The 22825-nt window shown below is 43.9% G+C and overlaps 1 protein-coding gene across 1 annotated transcript in view; it reads left to right on the top strand.

Annotated features, from left to right (window-relative positions):
• CFAP91 (cilia and flagella associated protein 91) overlaps positions 1–22825 on the top strand; it is a 677881-nt gene that overhangs the window by 153635 nt on the left and 501421 nt on the right. Inside the window, exon 4 of the mRNA XM_069635853.1 lies at positions 15978–16055. Within this exon, the coding sequence (XP_069491954.1) occupies positions 15978–16055 (78 nt within the window). The remainder of the gene's footprint in view (positions 1–15977; positions 16056–22825) is intronic.

Here is a 22825-nt window from a genome sequence, read left to right as displayed (position 1 = left end):
ACTCTCAGAACTCGAAGAAGACAAAGATTGTAGAATGTTCAATCTGAATTGCCCACAGTCCCTGTATCCCCGATTAGTGTCTTAAGAATGGACAATAGTAAAACTATGGCGCATGCCATCACTTCTGCTGTCTCCTCTGCCCATGAAGGGGGTGAGAATCATACAGGAAATAACATGGAGCATCCAAAGTCATCTATTGGTGTCTCGAAAGAGGAGACTGGGTCCTTTCCATCCCTCTCAGATCAATCAGTACTTGATCAGTGGCCGGATCTCATGGGCAGTATTGCCAAAGAGCTACTGCTATGCACAAGCCCTTTCGATCTGGGCCTTTTAGTGGATTCACTAAGGAAATTGGTTGTGGATCCATGTTCATTAAGCAAGAATATGGCCTCACAAACAAATGAATCCTTTAGTCCAACTGATGGGATCCAGTCAGGTAACTTGGACAAGGCCTGTCAAGTCAACTTTCAAAAAGAGCTGCTAGAGAAGGCTTCACAATCTGACCCTTGTAGTAGGGAAGTCCCAGCATTTGATAGGCCCCCTTTGATCATTAACAAAAGTAGTATACCCACCAAGCCTAACACTGTCAGTTCTACCCTGGAACCATCTGTCTCCATTCCAGCATCCATGCAGAAATCGGGCCAAGAGGCGTATAAACTCTCTACACAGATTAATGCCTTTCCCAAGTTAGGATCTTCTCAGAAATTGTGTGTAAGAAAGTGTCACATGCCCAAAATAGAAGACATGAGCACTCAGGACTTGGTTTTGGACCAGAGAAACTTTAATATTACTAATATCAGCAAGGTTAATGGTCAGGAACCCAAAGAAGCCTTGCGGTTTAAAGTCCTAGCCTGGCTAAAACAGAGAACTGGGCTGGGTGGGTCAGACTATCGTATCTTAGAATTCTCCATAGGCTGGATTTGAAAGACTGGAGCCCGCAAGGCAACAATGATTGCGTCCTATTGGGTTGTGGGACTAGTACCCTACCTGCGTTCCTAAAACTGTGCAGATACATCCCTAGGGGATCCTCCAGTTGTAATCTGATCATCTGATCACCCACACTGTTTAAGGAAACTTCTCTTTCCCGGCCCATATGTATAATTGATTTTTTGGGTCTCCATTATTCCCTGTTTTATTTCGCAGTCGTGCGTTTTTGTATATTGTTGTTGATATATCCTGCCTTTTTTCTGTCTTATGTAAGACTTGTTTTGTATTTTTTGGTCTTTGTTTGTCTGCACCCTTAAGCCTTTGGGTACCTTGTAGCGCAATATAAATAATAAACATAAACGGGCACCCTCTTCTTCTGAAAATAACTTGATAAAGGATATGAAATGCTGCACAAAGTTTCCAAACATGCACACACCTCAACTAAGAACAAAGCAGCAGCAGTGTGGGGTGTATTTAAAGACCCAAAACAGAAGTCCCTTTCACATGAATGGCAGGATTTTAAACACTGAAACAAAAACGGCCTAGTCTTTGTTGTTGTTTTTCAAGTATAATTAAAGAGCCATGTGGAAACGGGCATACCTGTCATTACCAAAGGACGAGCACCATTTAATTTACAAAAGAAGGAGGAATCAAAGATCCCTGTTACATGGAAAACAGGATTTTTACACATTCAAAACAAAAACGGCCTTGCACAGGTGTTTGCAAATAAAAACGGTTTTAAAAAGTCAGTGGCTCTGAAAGCATTGACTAATATGTGTGAAAATGGGGGCACCCACTTAAAAAAGCAAGCTTCCAGCACAAAGGAGACTGCTAAAAAATTGAACTCTGGGCACTGGCTGACGCAGTGAAAACAAATGGCCTTAAGGCAGGAGTCCGAGCCATTTGTCCCACATGAAGATTCACAATTAATTTAAAAGCACTATTATCATTAATGCCTTTTTCTCAGCCATCATATGGTGGATGGATTTCATCTATGTGCCATTTTTTAATGTCATTTCAAGACGATTTTGGGGACATAAAATGCATTGATCTGTGACTCTGGGAACTGTAATGGCCAGTTAGACTAGGTCTCTAGCTGATCCGAACATGTTCCAAATGTGAGAGTTGGAGAGGGGGAGGAAAATGAAATTAGGGATATGCTTAATAACTTACATATTCATAACTGTAGTGCTTTTTATGGAAACGGCAGAAAGGTGCCACATGGCAATGCTATATGGTACGGATTTGGTGGTCGGCTTATCTAATTCTCCATGATTAGCTGAATCTGAAAATATGTATAGTATTGCAGTTGCTAGTAGAATTATGAAGTTGTGATGCATAACTATTTTTTTTGCCAAAAAGTTGAAAAGAGAACAAAGGAAGATGACAAATGGGAATTGCCATATGTTGCTCCAGACCCCTAAACCAATCCTGACGTGGAGGCTGAGTTTGGGAGGAGAGAGAAGGGTAACTGTCCAATCCTAGTGGCAGGGATTATTGCAGGGTACTTCCCCCAAGATTGTAAAATTGGTGGTGTCATCCCTGCTATATAAGTGGGACTGTACTAGGACAGGGGACACATAGAAAAAGAAGAAAGACAAAGACAGACAGGAGACCGAGAGGGCAGCTGAAATGTACCATCCGACAGCTTGAAGGAGACACCAGAGGAGATTGCTGAGTGCATCTGGGCAGAGCTGTTTATTTATAGGAAGGCCTCAAAGCTGACTGGATCCTATGGTGGACAGCAGGAGGTCATCTTTGAGTGGGGGACCCAGACTCCTGCCCTATCTTTCCAGAGTGTCCTGAGATGCAGCTGGCTTTCTGAACCTTAAACACAGGCTTGCTATGTAAGTAAAACTGAGCCCTGGGAAACCAAAAGGTGGGGGGGAGTCTGCTTGCCTTGAATCATTTCCCTATATAGTGGGCGGGGGAGGAGGGGGCAAACCAAAAATATTCATTTAATCAATTCCCCATTTGGCAGAACACTACAGAGTGAATTTTGTTAAAATTCTAAATTAACAAGGCTTGCTTCCCAGTGTGTTTTGAAAACTATAGCTTATAAATTAATTGGATATTCCCTACTGTCCTGCTGACCCCGACTTCTTTGAGGAAGAGGGGTATCTTTGTTATTAAATCAGTCCAACCCTTTTATCTAACTTCCACAACACATGCCTTTCAGTAAGGGGGGGGTCTGAAATCCAAAATTCCCAAATCATTCACATTTTTCTGCCCGACTTTCCAACATCGTCCAAAGCAAGGGGGTGGGGGGATCCTGAAAAAGAAATTGCTAAATCACCCTGTGCTTATTTTAACCCAAAAGTGTGGGCAAAATCATAATTGCCATATGTATTTGAACCAATCATGAAATCCTACTGCTAGCCTTTTAAGCCACAAAATTGCACAACATTCCATGATAATTGCCTCCGTTATTGATCAGTGTAATTATTTTGTGAATTGAAATTTGCAGAAAGTGAAGAACTGTGATTGTGGTGTTCTTTTTAATTCCACTTTTGTGATGTATTTATGCTGTGAGAAGTTGATTGTGTTGTGCCACGGATAAAGTGGTGTTTGACATTTTTGTGCTAATTTCTATTAATTTAAATTTAAATAAATATCAATATATTTCCTGTAAACTGACCTGGTTCTTGGCTCATTGTTGGCTCAGGCGAGAGGGATCCAAGGGGCATGATATGCTTCTGAAATAGGGCTAAAAAAGAATCTTTTAAACAGTTTTTTGCTTAACCAGTTGAGTGGGGAGGGAAGGAACTCCCTGTGTTGAGGGTGGCTTCTCAATGAAACGTTAAAGCAGGGATTGACAACTCTAGATTAACCATCTCAGATGTTGATATAATTGAGGTAATAGATTAGCTTCCTCTGGGAGACTCACAGGAACTGCAAGATAATTTGTGATTGGGATGCACAGAGAGAGAAACTACAAGTGTGAAGGCAGCAGAAAGTTTGGAAGACTTGCACAATGATGAACACAGCAGAGGCCTGAAGTACTGGATTTTAAATCATAGAATGAAGAGTGTTGCTGTGCCATGGGTTTGTGTTTTGAGAAACCGGGTGGCTAAATATTCGTAACCTACCCTTTGTTAACCCAAAATTATTGCAATAAATGCTGCGGTGAATATCACATCTAGTCCTATTGGCTAAACAGATGGGGTACCTGAAGTGAGAAAAGAAACACACAGTCTATGTAAAAAAGTACAAAATAGTTTTGTATTAACAGCATAAAGCATGAAACAGAAAATTGTTGTCATTGAAGGCATAAACAGAAAAAAGCAAATAACAAGCAAAGGAAGAAAAACACACACCCTATACATTCATATTCCTTAATCATACTATATGTAGGTTTCAAATCTGGGCGGTGGTGTGGGGTTGAAGGGGAAGCATGCATAGAAGGAAATTGAATGATAAGCCAAAGTAGCGAAGAGAAGATGTAAAGTCGTGATAGCAGCAAAAGTGAGACAGAACCATTCCTGTCCTAACATAGTGCTACAAGCAAATCATTAGGCTAGACAACAATTTGTTCAGATTTGAGAGTGTCACTTTGTTGCTCCCAGTAGAAGTCTAGGTTGAAAATGCCGATAAAGTCCTGGTGGCATTTTATTCTTCCTCGGATGTGGCTTCGTTTTCCGAGGCTTAAATTTGCCAGTACTGGATTTGGCAAAAGTTACAACACTAGTCATCTTAAATCGGTATCCAGTTAATATGTCGAATGCATTTTTTCGAATGACAATGTCGAAAACATTTGGCTGAAAAAACAAAATTTCGAATGTTATTTTTTAATTTACATTTTTTTTTTTTTGGTTTTGTGAGTAAAAAAAGGGTTTAAAAAAAGGGGGTTTGGGGTACCCCCCCATTTCGAACAGAAAAAAAAGACATTAAAATTTTTTTTTTCCAGCCAAATGTTTTCGACATTATGGCATTCGAAAAAATGTCATTCGAAATACTGTAGGGAAACCTCTTAAAACAATACCACAATATGTCCCGTCCATTGTGGTGAATCAAGCACTAAGTCCTATTTATCTGATTCTTATATTTGTGTTTAGTTGTTTTGGTGTCCTGCAGGGGGCCTATCGATACATGGTCATTGTTTTGGGGTGCAGAGTGGAAAAAAAGATCAGAGATCCTACTCTTTCTGTAGCAGCAGGAACAAGGTACCCTGGGGTTGGCTGTGCTGTTGATTTGGGATGATTTACTGTTCAAGAGGGTAATTTGGCAAATGTACAAAGACGGAATGAGCAGGACTCCAGCTCTCATTTGGGTTTAACAGACTTGTTTCCTGTAAATTGTATTGGTTTGATTATATAAATGTATGCTTGTTGGTTTTAATTGAAATGGGTTGGCAGATACCAGAGAGGTTTGGGATGGTTTGAAGATACAGGTTATCTCAACTGAATGCTTCATATTTAATGTGCCGGATAATAGGTAAAAGATGTGGAAAACAAGTTGTTGAACAAATCTGGTGATGGCCCAAGCTGACAGCTTGAAATATATTTTATGAAATGTTAACATATTGCTTAATAAAGTGAAGAGAGGGTAGTCCAGAAGTATTTTCAAAGGTGCAAGCCAGATGTAGTACTGTTTCAGGAGACCCCTCCCCCTTTGTGTACTTGTTGTAGGTGTCTAGAGGAAGGGTGCGTTACAGAAGAGTCTAGGGTTCATGTTGCGTGTAGGGGAGTTGCAATTGTATTAATAGAAATGCTCCCGTTTACCATTGCAGGCAATGAACTAGACTCGTTGTGTAGATTTGTGTGCCTCTTGGACTGTATCAGAATATTGAGCTACACTTTTATTATTGTGTATTCACCGCTCAGTTTGTTGAAGGACACCTAGGATGAAATGAGACATTTTGGAATTCGAGCTCGCCCATCCCTCCCCTCCATGTGTTTAGTAATTGTGTCAGGGGACTTAACGCAGTTGTACAGGCCAAGCCAAATTAGATGGATCATGTATGATTTAGCAGAAAGGAACTAAACCTACCGTGCTGGCAGCCTTTTTACTGACCTTCAGTATGTAGAACACATGGCCAGCTGTCCATCCTGGAAGGAAGGAATTCTAATTTTAAACTGCAGACTACAGATAATTATCCAGAGTAGACTACAGATTTCTCCCAGTGCTAGATCTAGGCAGGATCACGGGTCATCTAGCTCCGAAGACGACACAAAGGAATATGATGACAAAATGCTTTCCATTTATTGGACATGGAAGTAGTTGAGGCCCATAACACTGTAAAGTAAAAATTCTCTCTCTCTTTCTCAATGGTGCCATTGGGTGATTTGGGGTCGAGGCAAACGGACACTTTTACACCTGGAAGAGAAAGAAACCAATGCTAACCAACTGGAGATTGACTATGTTCCTGCCACTTCAGAAGAGGTGTGAGTGAACTACAAAAAGCTAGGGAGGAGGAAATGGTTGAAAACTATGGTTATGGCCAAGTTACATTTGGATGACTAGATGTGCAAGGTGATGAAACAGAAAAACTGTGTGGGTGTCACGACCCTCGCCCAAAACCCCCTCTGGCAAATCCGTTGGCTAGGTGGCGTCAGGACTCGGGCCTCTAGAGCCTGGCATCCTCTTCAAAAGCCCTCATGGGGCCAGTCCTGGCGCCTATGGCGCCAGGCTCATACACCATGAAAAACAATGTGCTTGGGAACTACTTTATTGTATTGTCAGCCAACATGGAGGCATCCACATAGCTTGGTTCCTAAGAACCAAGCTATGCTGTCTAGTGTTTTGGGTGGTGCAGCCTAGGGACTACTTTACCTGGATTTTGTTGGGGCTATTTAAACCACCCCGAGCAAGACAACACGCTTCGCGTTACTTTGCAGCTTACAACATGACGCTCACCGTGTCCAGCTATTCCCTCGAACCTCGGAGAAGCAGATCCTGCAAGGAGACAAAAGGAACATCATTAGCAGCAATATCTTACCTGCAGTCTTCATCTTTAAACACTTGCAGCTACTGAGAACAGCTTCCTTGAATCTGCATGCCTCCCGGACAGAACGACCTGAAAGAGGAAGATGGAGGCAACATTAAAGAAAGCAGTAGAGACATTTACAAATTACGAACTGCTCAAAAGGCTTACCTGGCTGGTCGCCTCTCGGCTGGCACCACTCCGGACATTCCACTCGCACTGAAGAACACCGCGACATACAAGGAAGGAAAACACAGGTTAGCAAAGGCAAGACTTCGCAGCGCTGTGCTTAGCACTTACTTACCGCATCATAGCGCTCTTAATGCGCCATCATTTACCAGCGGGGCTCAACCAAGCCAGTTCGCCACGCTGAAGCTCTGCATACCTAAGGGAGAAAAAAAGAGACATTTTAAACAAAGAAAGGCATGCAGGATAGCAACAAAACTAAAGAACAGCAATAAGACCTACCTGAACAATATCAAACGGGCCGGCGTCCGTGAAGGAACTGGATTGCACTTGCCCATGAAAGACAACGCGCCCCTGCAAAGAAGGCAGGACAGAGAGCACGCTTAATTCTACCACAAGGTGAGGAGAGGGCGCCAGAGGGACTGAAATCATACGGGGGTGGAGGGAGGATACTTACCCCAGTCGTTCAGTCTTGAACACAGTCCTCCTGTATTTTCAGGCAGAACCTTCCCCGCAGACCACATCAGGGCAAAGCTGAGAAGCATACCAGCGAGTAAACCGGCTGGGTGGCGTCCCTGTGGATACCAGGTGAGCATAACAGAGGGGAATAATGAATGGGTATAGACAGTCGAGGTCTGGGGGCAAGAGAAATTGGAGATGTTTGCTAAATATTATCAATTGTTATATGAGCCACAAAGGAGAGCTCAGGTGAAGAACTTGGAGCCTTCATGGCTGATTTAACCAGTTACTCAGTCATCAGCCACATAGCAGGATCTCCTAGATAAACTTTTAGCAATGTGAATATTGAAGCTGCTATGGATCAGTTGAAAGGAGGACCAAATGGCTTACGTGGGGCACTATAGAAGAAATTAAAAGGAAAGAGAGAAATCTCATATGGGAGATGTTTCTGGACACTAGGTAGTGGGACATGCCCTCCGCCCCTACCATCACGAGGCAACTATTTGAGTAATCCTGAAAAAAGACATGGTTATATATGGGTGCTCAACAAGATTAAATGGCTGTGGGGGACAGAGGAGCAGGTCTCTGTATGCAGATGGCATCTTGCTGTACTTGGGAGACGCCAAGCTCTCTGGACCAAGGGAAATGGTATGATCACAGAATTCAGATGCCATGCATTGTTGGATGAAATGGGAGATCAATTGAGTTCCTGTCAAAGAGCGGAATGACATAGTTATGAAAGAACTCCCCTCTTTGTGGATTGGAAGTTTACGTGCCCGGGTCTACAAATTGGGATAAACAAAATGATGTTCTGAGATTATAATTGAACCTGGTCAATTGGACATTTTTCTGCTGATGTATTGCAATGGAAGCAGCTCCCACTGTTGATTATGGTCAAGATGGCATGAGAGGTCTATACATGCACTTCATAATTGGCAGTGGTAAATGATTGGTGGTTTGCAAAGGAGAAATGTACGATTGTATACCTAGAGTTGGCAGGATTGAGTAATCAATGCAGGTTACTCTATGAAAAAGACATAGGGCCTCATTACACGGATGGCGGTAGGGATTTACCGGTAAAATACCGGTACCGGTAAATCCATACCGCCTTACTACGAGGTCCCTTTGCGGGTTGGGGGATTTAACGCCTGCTTTTTGCAGGTGTTAAAATCCAACCCGCTAAGGGACCTCGGAGCTAATTACGGCACCGCAAAATTGCGGTGCCGTAATTAGCGCCTTCCCCATTCCCATAGAGCCCTATGGGACAGAAATGGGAATGGGGAAGGGCAATGGCGGAAGGGGGATTTACCGCCCCTCCAACCTTGGAATGGGGCGGTAAATTCCCTTTCCGCCAAGGCGGTGCTGGTATTTTACCGGCATGAGCCATGGCGCTAATAGCGCCATGGCTCACCGCCTACCGGGTAATGAGGCCCATAGTAGGGATATCCAGCAGTTTACAAATGCTAATGGTATTATCTGGAAGCAGGCAACAAACCAAATCCGTGACGACACAAACAACCATGATATCAGCTTTATGGGCAAATCATATGTTGCAGGTGCCCTCAAGCTTGTGTGGCTTTAGAGAAGGTATCAAAAGAATGGAAGATGTCATAACAAATGAGAAAGTGAAAGACTTCCCGACCTTAAGAGAGGAGCTTGCTCTAGAGGCTGGCACTTGGGCAAATAATAGAAATCCCTCAGGACTCCCACTTGAACTAAATGCCATTGAGGCAATTAACTCTGAACTGACCTCTACCCTTCAGAAGGCTTTACAGTCCTTTTCATCCGGGTCACTAGATCGGCTGAATGGATGATCTCTGGATGTGGGCTCTGTCAGGCGTCAGTAATGCGAGACTTACAACTGTGTTTAGTTTTCTCAAGGTTCGACATTTTATTTAAAAAAAATATATAAAATAAACCCTAACTAAACCTACTCTACCAGTGGATTCCCTACTTAGTTTAGAATCTAAGGAAAAACCTCCTAGCATGCACAACACCAAAACTCACACTAAACAACATAAGCATTAAAAGCAACATAAATAAAAGGTTACCAAACAACCAGTGTCTTGGATGACTTCTACTCATCTTGGGCAGATCCTGCGCCCTCCAGAAATGTCCCAACATCAAATTCCTCCAAGGAAAAAAAGTCTTGAAAAGTTCCAAAGAAACACAAGTTCACATAAATAAAAATCCACTGGTAACAGTTCTTTCTTTGCTTAATGAAAAGAGCCCCTTTCCAAGTTCCACAAAAAACCGCTCCAGTGGGGGTTCCTGGATAACCTCCTTCCAGGAAAGAATGGATGGATAAAGTTGACAACAAAAGTACCACTTCTGTTCAAGTACAACTCTTCTGTATACAATTTCTGTGGCGTCTTTTACATATAGTTTGTCAGGATACTTCTGCGTTGGGTTTGCTGTCTCTCCAGCAACTCCCTTCTACTAATGACACTGTGCAAGCAGACTCCTTTGCCCCACAGTTTAGTTCTGCTTCTACTACATTCAACTACTTTAGTTCTGACGAGAATGTTGGCCACCACAGTTTTACTGCTGCTATTGCAACTTAAAGTGTTAGGCAACTTCAACAAGACTTCAACGTCTGCAGTTTGGCAAGGCACTCTTTTCTATTGAATGGCAAGAATGGGGAGCCTCTTTGCCTTCCCTTCTGTCTTGTAGCTACCATAAAATCTGTCTTTAGCTTCCAGATTATTTCTTTCAACTTGAACAGTCTCCCCTCTACAGATTTTAAATGTAGTCTGTGTAACAAGTACCCAGCTTCTTTCCCGAACTTCATATATACCCTTTTCTCCAGTAGTTATCCCAAAGTATCACTCTTTTAGCTTTGGATAACTTTGTCACTTTTATACCAGAGGACTCTGGGCTAACAACTGCTTCAGCGATTCACAATAATGGTGTGCAAGTCTCAAATGAGCTGGTTTCTCTTAACAAGGTCTGGCCCGCTGGCTTGGGTAATATTTGTTCTTTGCTTAACTTTAGCCACTTCCACATCTTCTACTTCAGTATTCACAATGTTACAAGATACAAGTATCATACTGGAAATGAAATTAGGCACACACGATTTAGTTTTAATCTTGAACTGCCACTTCAAAAGATGTGTTCCCACTTTTCGGTCAGCATTAAACTTCCAAGGTATTGGGGAATCACTGTTTCATGCACAAGCTCTTCAAATGTTAATCTGTGCTTGTAACATTTCAGGAAAGTCAGTTCCGCTTCAATAAGTTTACCGGCAACAGTCTCCAAGCGACCGCTCGGCAACGAGTTACTATTACGCACCACTTGTTACGAGGCTCCTCTCGCCACCCGCTTCAGAGCCCTCCCTGCTTGCCTTTAGTTACCTCACGAGGGCTGGGTTCCCGACATCTTCCCTCAGTGACGGGATCCTGCCGTCTACCCGCATTGGCGGTTCTCTCTGCTTCGTGGTGTGGTGTCACGGCAGGTCCAGGGCAGGTCTGGTGCGGGCTGCCCGCGCATGCGCGGATTTCCCTATCCCTCAATCCGCGCATGCGAGGTATTTCGGGCACTTGGCAACAGCGGCTTGCATTGCAAGCTTTGTTATGGTGCCGATGATATAAGAGCTTCCGGGGAAGCACAGTGCATTGCGTCTTAGCTTTTGCTCGGCACTCGTGCTTCGCTCCGAAATCTTGTCCTTGCTGCCTTATTCCTTATGGCCTTGCTCCTGCTCTCTGAGTCTCTGGTTCCCTAGCCTACGGCTTCTCCTTGCCTGCCTTTGTTTGTCCTTTGCACAGGACCCTTCTTCTACCCCCTGTTGCTGCCTGCTCCTTCCTTCCTCTCTAGTCTGCCTCTCCTTCTTGGGCCACTGGTCTGGATCCTGTGCTGGTTGGTCTGCTGTCATCATGCCCGGTCTGCTCTCATCCGCTCCTGGTCAGCTGTCTTCTGCTCCTTTTGACCGGACCTTGGATCAACGTCTCCATTCACTCACTCACTCAAGATCGGACCTTTTGGACATGACATCACCAGCCTTCCCAGCCAGTGCTGGCACTGTTCCTGCGCCACATAAATTTGGGAAGTGCAGTCCCGTGGCATGGGGAACTGATCCAGGGCCCCTAGTCACATTCTGGTGTGTCTTGGGTTGGTTAATCACGTCACCTTCTCTTCTGATCCTGAGGCAGTCTGGCGTTAACCTCACCATCACCAGGAACATCAGGTACGGAGCGCCAGCGAGACGTTCTGCTTAACAGATACTTCTAACAAAATTCTTTCACTGCATCCGTGCACTTCAGTATTGTTAACATAAGTTTGTGTTACATTTCCTGTGTTAGAGAGACTTCCTACTTCTACAAACAACTTTTACTCGCTTTGATGTATACGCAAGTACGAATAAAGCTGGGTACAGTTACCAACAAGGTATTTCTGTTGATTTGGAGCTTCTCCTTTTCTGACTCCACAATCACAATGACTGCAGGCTGCTTCTGTTCTCGGCTTGGTTTCTGTGACTGCTGCTGCTACGGGCACTCCTGGGACCCAAACCCCTATGCTGCACAGGTGTCTCTGATCCAGCCCCATTAAGGGAGAGTCTTCTACTCTCCAGTTTCCCTCGGCTTGTTTCTGCACAAGGGCCTTGGGTGGATGCACAACTTCAGTTCTGCATTCACAGCAATTGTGCGCACCTGGAAAGACTGCCTGTCTCTTCCAATGCTGCCACAGCCAAACAGGGTTTGTGAGCACAGGACCTACTCGGAGCCTGCAGGTGAAATCTGCTCTTCCTCTGCTCCGGCCTCTCTTCTGTGGTCACACTTCCTTGTCAACTGGTTCTGCTCCTTCTACTTCTGCTACTGCGAACCTTCCAGCTTCTGCTCGAGCTTCTTTCTACTGCCCCTCCCTGCTGCAGCCTTTTATACCCTCCCTAGGTGGGTTAATTGATATCGGGTACAGGCCTTTAGAACTAATTGCCTGTCCTGGCCAAAAGCTATTAGGTTTGCCTATCTGACCTTGGCTCATGCATGACTCTTCATCCCTCTTCTTCTTCACAGTCCCTGAGGAATTCTGGGACATGCAGTCCACTTTAGGAAAATTCCATTCCTCCACTTCTTTAAAATGGCAAAAGGCCATAAAAAGGGCCGGGTTATGGGGAAACGTAAAAGGGGTTCCTCCCAGTCTTCCTGGTCTGATTCTCCTCACACCCCCATGTGATCCTCCCGCAGTGCACCACCCCCAGGGTCAGGATCAGAGAGCGCATGCCTTCCCCTGGCCACATGATAAGGATCACAGACCAGGTTCCTGGGGGGAATCCTGTCGGATCGCTGTAACACTCTGCCGGAAAAGGAGTGGAGGGGATCATTACAGCACGCAAGGGAAGTGGCTATCGGAACAATGTTGTGGTTAGTTCAAATCAAGCATTTACACCAAGTATTGTGCTCCAAAAAATACCTTTTTCAAAACAGGGAATTGCAGGAATGTTCTTTGCTTTAGGTGCTGAAAGGAAAGGGGCTCTTTTTAACATACAATCTGGGAATACATTCAGATACTGGAAGAAAACTATAGGGGAATTATCATTAATAATAACTTGGTCACCCGCAGTAGATTGGTTGTTGATTTTGTAGGGACTATGTGTTGATCCGGTCACACACAGGATCATAGAGTCCTTTCTAAACACTCCCTTTGCCATTGCAAAGAAGGATACTGCAGTCTTCTGGAATAGAGTTCATCTGCCAAATGTATTTAGATGGACAATGGGAAGGGATCAAATAATGGCATGGGACGAGTTGGTAAACAAAACTAGAGGATGCCTATTGAAATTTGGAAATATGTGGAATAGCTTGAGCGAATACCTTCTTTAGTGATCTGCATAAGGTTTTGATCCTATATAATGCTGATATGGAATTTGTCAGCTGAGTAGGGTATACATCTTGTATCCGGGAGCTGGAAAGGCTTGTGGTTTCACAGTGGTGTGGTAGGAAACTGAGATGGAGTAAAGTGGGGGTAGTGTACTTGAATGACGTGTATATAAATGTTTTAGAAAAAAAGTCTTCATTTTAAAAGATGATCTGCTTGTATAAAGAAGAATCTGGGTCAGAAAGAGTCATATAAAAAGTCCAATTACTGAGTTACTTCTTCATGTCAGGGTATGACATTTAGGACGTGCCAGCACTGAGCCAGGAACCTCTCTGCTTATCTACACAAGTAAAAAAAAAAAATTGCCGGCAGGGGGGTAGATGGAGGGGATTAGGGGTGGCTGCTATTGACGCATCACCATGACAGATGGGTGCTTAGGTCGAGTCGATTGCTCCAGCTACATTTCTACAGTTAACACATTACCTGTAGTAGAAATCCCATTTAACTTGGCAAAAACACCAATCCAGAGTTTTTAAGGGCCCCAGTTCTTGCAGCAGCTACCTTGGAGCAAGTAGCGCCACATAGACGGAGATCGTGCCTCCTGGCCAGAGGGTTGTGGTACTAATGCACTGCTCTGGCAGGTTGAGAAATTGGAAACCTTGGCTACGCCTTTCCAAAGTGCCGACTGAATGGTGGGAACGAGAGCGTGCTCTGCAGGTGATGGAGAACCAGGGGGAATCGGGTTCATTGGCAGACGTGGGGCACCCAGATGATCAATAGCCTATTAGCCCAGGGGACACTGCTGCCCTGTGGCCTTCCAACTACACAAACATCAGTAACATTAGTTATGCGTTGAATCATGATTACACCCCTGTTTGAAGCACTCTTGAACAGTACGTTATCATTATTGTTATAACTTTCTTGGATGCAATCCTGGTCATGGACATCTCATTTTAATTCCCACCCACACGCCCCAAACAAATTGGGTGTGAGGTTGATGAAGTCAATATGTCGCCTTATTTTTTACAAAAATTGTATTTTGTGGCTGTGGACTACTTTATGGGAAGTATCTGCAGGAAAAACTGAACCTCCTGTAGAGGAGCAGTTATATGCCTCTGCAGGAAATCCCACCCCTCTACCTCCTATATGTTGAAAGCCTGAGATTGTGCCATGCTTAACACCAGCAGTTGTGACCATACCACTGCGATTATTCGAAAGAAGGTACTCACTGAGACAGCCCTATCGAATATATCCTGAAGAACCAATAATCTGAGGGAGGAACACCCTGAAGGAATATGAAAAGGAGCAAAAAGAGGAGCTGGTGACGTCAAGAAAGACAAGCGTGACACTGTGGGAATACTGGCTGAAGAGAATGCATGGATCTTATAGAAACTGATGACGAAGTTAAGAATCGAGTAAACTTTCATATGCAAAGCACTGCAGAAAATTTGAGCCGTTCAATAACTGTACAGATGCTGTAACCCAAGTAGATTAAGTCATCTTAGAAGCTGGCTATATGTAGTGAATAGACTGCATGCAAAGCCACCATTTTATAGAAACTGGACATCAGTGTTATGAGTTTAGTAAGCCAAAACCCATGGAGAGAAAAGGCGAGAACTGTGTTGCAGCAATAATAAGCTGAGATCGTGGAAACAAATGGCGAGGCTGTCTGGCCTGGTATCAAAGTTGAAGCAGCCAAGGTTGGTTATCTATTCTTGAAAGCAGTGAATGTGCAAAGCTGAATCATCCCTTGTTAAGGTGCGAAGAAAGAACACCAAGCGTGCCAAGTTTTATTCATTTAAGAGATTTATATGCTGCAAAATGGACCAAATCATGGTGTCCTGTCATGTGAGCCAAGTATGGAAATAGAGTGGAGCGTGGAGTCCTAGAACAACGATAGTGAGTGCTCACACTCCCATATATTCCCAGAGACGAGAATACTTTGCAAGGCCAAGTTCAAAGACAATCTTCATGGCAGAAGGCATGGGTGATGAGAGATGTTGGGCTAATTGGGTGGGGAGGTAAAGTCGGGTCCACCTCCTGGCACCTGGGTCTGAGCTTACATGCTGCTAAGTGAATCAAATCTTCCAGACATGGCATGAGCGTGTCAACCAATATAGAGGGCCGTATAACAAAGGACCTTATAGTTTGAATGATAAACTGTGTACTTAATAGTGTTGAAGATGATATGTTTTTAGAGGTAGTCATACGTGTCCACCTTCTAGTGGGCAGCCAATCCCAATCCTAGTTCCTGTGCAATGTATACTTGGATGTTCCCCTTAAGCCTCTCACAACCTTTCATATGTTTTCTATTTGCCACGTAGTATGACATCACGTCTGACGTATTCTTTGCATATAAGGATGTTTTTAGGAGAAATGCACTGAGAGCTTAAGCGAATATCCGTTGATGTCCGCTGTAACTCCCTGTGTTAGATAATTATTAATGAACAGCACCTTTGCCATCTTCCTGAGTTGGTTCGATTTGGTGTCTGAGGTATTCTGCATACCCATCCATTGCATGCACGTTACTAAAAGGGCCATATGCTCACTCCAATGAGAGTACAAGTCTAACTTAACTAAGTCATTTAATGCACTTTTTAATACACTCTCAAACTGCAATGAGGAAACACAATTATATTAATTCTAACTGATTTTCTTTCTATTTTTATAGAGCTCAAGCTTGTATTTGTCCGCCTTCTGCTGATGGTGCGGATGTGACCGGAAAGAACAGATATAAATATTTTGAACGGTGGGTGAATGAAAAGTGGAAAATAAGTATCTATGTTGCCCAACATTTGTTTCTCAATGCTTTCAGTGGATAGTTTTCTATAATGTGAGCCGTCTTCTGGGTGATGTGTCCAGAGTGCTTAACCTAGACAGTCTCAAGATCCAGTCAGCACCAGAAGGGAACTGTTGTTTGGAAGGATACAATACATGGAAAGGACCAGTTCTTCTACAGCACATGACTGCCACATGATCCAGGTATCACAGAGCTTTACATGAATTAACTCAAAGAACCTATGATGGATCTAAACAGATAAGTTCAGATGTGTGATTTTATGTTTTAGCCACCCGGATAAATACAGACTATCCATATTTATTTTTTTGCCATTGTATCCGCATTAATTTTTTTCTCTGTCAAAAGATATGTCGCAACTAGCATTTCTTTCCACATATATTGAAAATAAAATTGTAATGCTTGGATGCCTACAATAGTTCGTACACAGATCTGGGTTCTTGCACATCAAGCCAAGATCAATTTTCACATTTTAAGCCTCTCAAGGATGTTACTTTACACAGACATTGTCCAACAAGGCCCGGTTGACAATCTGGAGAGCTAAACAAGACACCTGTATTTCCTCCTTTTTTTAACAAATACTAAAAAGAAACTGTGATTTCTGCCTGTATTTATATGTAAAAATTAGTACAAATGGAAAACGAGGAGCCTTATCCGTGATCTGGATTTCCATACTATGGATTTTCATACTTTTCTTAACATTTCCTAAGTTCTTATGCCATATCCAGTTTTATTCAAGGCATTACAACCTATGACGCGTTTCGCAACGCTCCTGTTTCTTGCTCACATATAAAACATAATGAGACTGTGAAGTGCTTTTAAGTACAGAAGGGCTCGATCTCTATGATTCTGCCCTACACATTTTGTCCTCCTTCTCTTTCAATTCTTGCAATACCCCATAAGCATTCTGTGTTGAATGCATGCGGCCATTTTAAGATGTGTTGATTATCATGCTTAGTGCATTTTTTAGAGATTTAGAGATATCACAATCATTTTTTAGTGCCGTTCAGTGTGCAGTGACAGGTTTTCACTTTCGTTTATGTGACAATTTTAAATATATTGTCGCTCTGATAGTTGTTAATTGAAATCGAAACCTGCTCGCTGTACACTTACACATTATTCCCAATTACGGCCTGAATTTGCAGTCAAATACTGGAATCATAAAATTAATTGCACGCTGCCCCTAATTAATTTTCTATTTAACAACTTTACATATGTGAGGAACTATGATATTCCGATCGTTTGATCTTTTTTAAGTTCAAGATTATAAAGTGCATAGTGCTGTAAACATAACTCTCAAACCAAAACCTCAAAGTGCATAGTGCAAAGTGCTTTGTTAGTATCTTGAACATCAATCCTCACACATTGTCAAATGAATTTTCTTTGGCAGCGAGATAGAAAAATGCTAAAGTGCTTAGTGCTGTAAAAATACAATAGTACCACGGCCAGTATTAAACGTGCAAATTAGAAGCCAGGATTTCGGGCAATGTAAACAGGGGTATATCGAAGGCCAAGATGAATGAAGTCAAGACTAAAAGCTATACAGTTCTCACTATTACATAAAAAGTGAACACACATATAAAAATTGTAGAAAAGATTAAAGTTAAAGTTAAAACGAGCTCAAGTATCAAACAATCAACAAAAGATGTTTCCTTAAATTGCTAACTTAAAGACATAATCAAGACTAAAGCAGAAGAGGAGATTCATGTCCCAAGGATTGTATACAGTTCTTCATCTATATATGTGTGTATATGTTTATATATGTATGTATATGTATATATGTATGTGTTTCGTCCATTCACCTGTACCTCCATTCCAATTTCATTGTTGGATTCAAGGAAGTATAGATGTTAAGCTGCTATCTGTTTTGAAAATGGGGTTCAGGTACTTGTGATTGGCATTAAACTCCTAACAGATCGTAGGAATTTTCATTCAGCAATGTACAGAGCATTTTGCCAAAAGGCTTCCACAGTACAAACCCTAGCCTCATGTTTGGAGTATTTTGTATGGATCCAGTCAGTATATTGCCTGGAAAGAACATTGCTGTCAAAACAATATATTTTTTCCCTCCCACTATCCAGCACTTTCTCTACATATTCCAGGACTGGGGTTTGGTTAAATAATCTTAACCGTCCTAGAATATGTTGAGATTGCTGTTTTACTAGGAGAAAGTATTTTTTTCATCCCCACAGTTTTTCAGGGGATATACTGACTATGATCCATTTTGTATTTACTTATGAGGGTGGGTGTAGTGCTCCGACAAGAAGCACTTTACTAAAGAGCATTTGGCAGCTGGAACAGTCCCATGGCTGGGTGCTTTACAGTTAGATAAGATGGATAAGAGGATGTTTCAAGAACCTGGTGGTGATGGTGAGGCACTGGTCATATAGGGGGAACACGGCACAGATACATAGGGAGACAAACGTACGATAGTTACAATATAGAGTGCAGTTTAAGACTAGGGAAAGGGTCATCAGTGAGGCATGATGCCAATGTGTCTTGCCAGCTGTCATTCCATGGAAATGTCTTTTCAGAACAATCTTCAACCCCTGACACTAGGGATGTTGTTGATTTCAGGGGGCAAGGAGTTCCAGTGATGGCGGGTCAGGCGGGGGAAAGATCTAAAGCAAGAAGTGGCATTGGAAGGCAGAGTTGCACTTTAATTTAGAATTGCTTGTGGTTGACGCGAACAGTCGGGGAATAGTGGGAAACAGTGGGTGTTTGCTTAAATGTGTGTTTGAGAATGCAAGAGAGTATAGGTGGTCATGTTCGTGCCTATGTGCATTTGTGTATCAGGGTGTTTTGCAATATTAGGGCATTGAGATGATTAGGCATCATAAACCAGTTGTTTGAAGTGGAAATGGGAAACCTGAAAAGGTGACTTTACATACTAGTATCTGAATGATGTACAGCGCTATACAATTTTGTATAGGTGGAACAGGGTAGAGGATGACTGGGAATGGGGTGATGATGCCACTTTACACATGTGACGTTTTTCGAGGCAGTCATTGCTTCTAATAGGAATCCCTAGATAGTGGTTGTAATCCTAATTTTAGGGGCTGGTAGTTCCAGTGTTAAGAAATAAGTAAGGGATTAGAAGCTGTCTATAGAATAGGTCTGGTGCTGGACGGACAGGTTGAGCAGGTCTTGAGATCGCAGAGTGCGAGAAAGGAGCGTATCATAACAGAGTTGGATAGATAGAAGGGGTGGCAGTCGATGAATTGATTTATCGTCTTCAGTGAATATATAGAGGGAGCAGTTTTGCATGGAAACCCTGATGCGATGGCCAGAGGTGAGTAACTGGAGGTTGAAGGGAATGTGTGGCAACATTTGGTATTTAGTTGAGAGGGGTCTAGGAATAAGTCCCCATTTATCCACTTCACAAGCTTACCGCGTCCCCCTACAGTCACTTTCTCTACTGAAAAGCCCTTCGCTCACGAACACAGGGATCCTCGCTACTCAATTCTATATGCCTCAAAGTTGGACCCCACATGATGATATTGCGATTACATTGTTGCTCGTTATGTTGCTAAATGAGGCAAACTAAAATGTATTAAAAACTAGATACATAGTCTAAGGGAAGCACAGTATTTATTGATGGTTTAAAAGGGCTTGGAAAACTCCTATCTTGGCCTGTAACTAAGATGGGAGTATTCTCAACCATCAAAAAAAAAGAAAATACAGTCCTAGTCGGTCCTTAGTCAAAATAAAATGTCCTTTACTAGTTAAAACTAATGTCTGCCCTATTTCTCATACAATACATGTGTAAAGGTAATGTGTAATGCAAAAGGAAAACCGGTGCTCAAAAGAAATGTCAGTATGGCTGAGCAAACTCCCTTCCCCACATTTTCTAGCACGGGGTAAAGTGGCACACTTGGACCTTTGCGTCACACTCAGGCTTCGGACACAAGGGTGCAGTTTGTTTCGTAGATCAGGGCCCGCTTGGCCTTCCATGAAAAGTCACAAGTTTATCCGCTGGACCTCTCGGCTTTTTCGCACACCTGTCCAGGTTACCTTTTAGCTTGCAATACAGTTCAACAAAAGTGTGTTTCCTTCTGGTTACCACAATTCAGTACAGGTTTCCCTCCGTCGGCTCAAACCTTTCAATCACAATTTATAGGGGTTCCCTTCCCCAGCTTCAATCACACTTTCATAGGCTTCTGTCTGTCGGGCTCAAGCCTCCTTTCAATTTCCTTCCGCTGTCATCACTTTTTCTCTCCTACACCAAGGCCTCTTGGTAAATGTAGTTTTGAGCACAGTATTTATATATAAAGTTCAAAGACATCTCTCACATCCAGGTTTCCCTCTGCTGGGATCAAACATAACAGTTCAAATCTTGATCTCAGTTTCTTTCTCTTCCCTCCGCTTCTACGGTATCGGACATTTCACAGACTTTAAATTGGGCAATTTCCTATTGACGGACCACTCTGTTACTTTGTATTTTTAATTCACAGTTCTTTGCAATGTTTTGCTTTCTCTCGCGTCTTATCGGCACACGTGCAACCTTCATTCGTTGGATACTGTTGCCAAGAAGTTTCAATTAACACAAACTCTGAACAAGGGCGTGTTAATTTGTTTTCTTCTTTCGCGGCTTTGATCCTGAAGTCAAGGCTGATGCCACAACTGCCAATGCACCTCTCCAGCTCTGCCGTTCACCTGGGAGCATGGCTGGTATCCTTGAAACACAAAAGAGGTTTGTCTCTTCTCTCTAGCTGGGCTTCCTTGCGCATCCTTCAAGGCCCTTCGGAGGCAACAGTCTCTCGCTGGGGTATCCAAGGTTTCTCCATACCTCGGTTCCACCCCTCGACCTGTCGTTCTGCTCCACCTGGTTCGCCGCCGCCCTGGAAGAACTTGTCTTTCTCATGCACCGCCTTGTTCCAAGTTTAACCACAAGAAAATGTTTCTGGACTTCAACTCCCATAATGCAATGTTCTTATTTTGCTTCCACTTCACCAGCTCCCCTAAAGGGCATGCCATGGTTTTTGGGAGCTGCAGGAGTTTAACGGGATAATTGTTGAGGTCAGGGTCTTGCCAGCTGCCCCTCAAAGGCCTGGGATTTCCTGTTTCACCCAGGGGGAGGGGGGGCTGTGGTGTGGGCACTGCCAGGTAACCCCAGCTGCCCCTGGTTTGGCTCCTTGGAGTTATAGCTCCCTTGCCATATTGTAGTTTCCCCTGTACTCACAGGTCCAGTAATTTGGCAGTCCTCCTTGCTCCAGGCCCTTCAGGGTCTCTCCAGCTCAGGTTTCTTCCTCTTGGCCTATGTGCCTTCTCCAGCACCCCCAGCTCACTCAAGTGTGCCTGTGTACTCTGCCTTTTATCCCAGGTGTGGAAGTTAACAGGTTTCAGGTGAGGATGATTGGAATGGGAGGCCTTACCTTGCCTGGCCTCATTATCGGGACAAAATTGAGAATGCCCATAGGAATCCATTGTGCATTGGTTGCTATGGGTAATTTCCACAGCTCCATTCTGCCTCTTCCTCGTCCCAGTGGTTTTGGGGAAAAACAGTGGGGAGGAATTATGGGAGTTGTAGTATAGGAGAGTGGTGGTAGAAAAAAAAGATGACAAATATTGTCAGGCGAAGGGGAACAATTTTGTAAAATATCGGGTGTTGTGTTTGTTCTTCTATGCCTCCCCTTGGTGTTGGTACTTGTTGGAAATGGGTAGGGGGCAATGGGACAGGACTTACAAAAACCTATAAAGGTGGAGGAAGTGTTCAGTAGCAGTGTGTCGGAAAAGGGGGACTATCATGTCTCTGCCAGGGGTGTTGATCCTGCATTCCCCAAAGACCCCATGCCCAGGTGATCCTGCCTCGCTTGTCCACCCCCAGGGGTCGGGATCCAAGCATGATGGCCCTCACCTGGCCACCTGAGTAAGGTGTCCCTGGCAGTGCCTTAAGTGGCACTACAAATCGAGCCGGGGCCCATCGAGGGGGCGTGGCCTAACAACGGGGTCTTGATGGGCCGTTAGGCCACGCCCCTTGACGAGCCCCCTGCTCAATGGGCTACTGGCACCCCTGCCAGGCAGCCTTTTGTAGAGATTAGCACCCTCTCCCCTATGGGGGAGAGGGTGCTGATCTCTGCATTTATTTTGTATAGGCTTGCCTGGCAGGGGACAGCGCCTCGCCTATTCAGCCTTAATGGTGGTGCGGCCCCTCGCCAGCTGGGGAGGGGCAGCGTCACCATTAAGGCTGAGAGGGTGAGGCCACTGGAAGCAGAGGCCTTTTTCCTAAAGACTGAAACTCCCGCGAATCCGCGGGAGCTTCAGTATTTAGAAAGCAAGGCCTCTGCTTCCAGCGGCCTCACGTTTCTCCATAATGGTGGCGCCGGCCCACGTGCATCCCTTGATTAAAGGGATGCCTCGCAGGTGCGGCGCCACCATTATAGCTGAAAGGCATTTTTTTCTGAAGCCTGAAGCTCTCGCACACGAGCGAGAGCTTCAGGCTGTAGAAAAAAATGCCTTTTCGTGTAGTGGCCGGGGCTGCCCGGGGAGATTAGTGGACCCCGGCAGGGCCCCGCCTCAAAACGAAATTTCGGAGCCTGCCGGGGCCCAGCCCCGGCAGGCCCCGGCCCACTTAAGTCCCTGGTCCCTGGGGTTTAGGCAGTGAAACATCCTCTGGTTTTTCACAAAAGTTATATATACACCAAGTCTCCAAACTACACAGAATACAAGCTAACTGCAACATTATTGTATTTAACCAAACCGTGCCATGGACTAATACAACT

The sequence above is a fragment of the Ambystoma mexicanum genome, chromosome 7p (assembly GCF_040938575.1).
Source record: "Ambystoma mexicanum isolate Mex_15411 chromosome 7p, UKY_AmexF1_1, whole genome shotgun sequence".
Lineage (NCBI taxonomy): Eukaryota > Metazoa > Chordata > Amphibia > Caudata > Ambystomatidae > Ambystoma > Ambystoma mexicanum.
The sequence above is the reverse complement of the archived record's forward strand: the minus strand, read 5'-3'. Positions and strand labels throughout refer to the sequence as shown.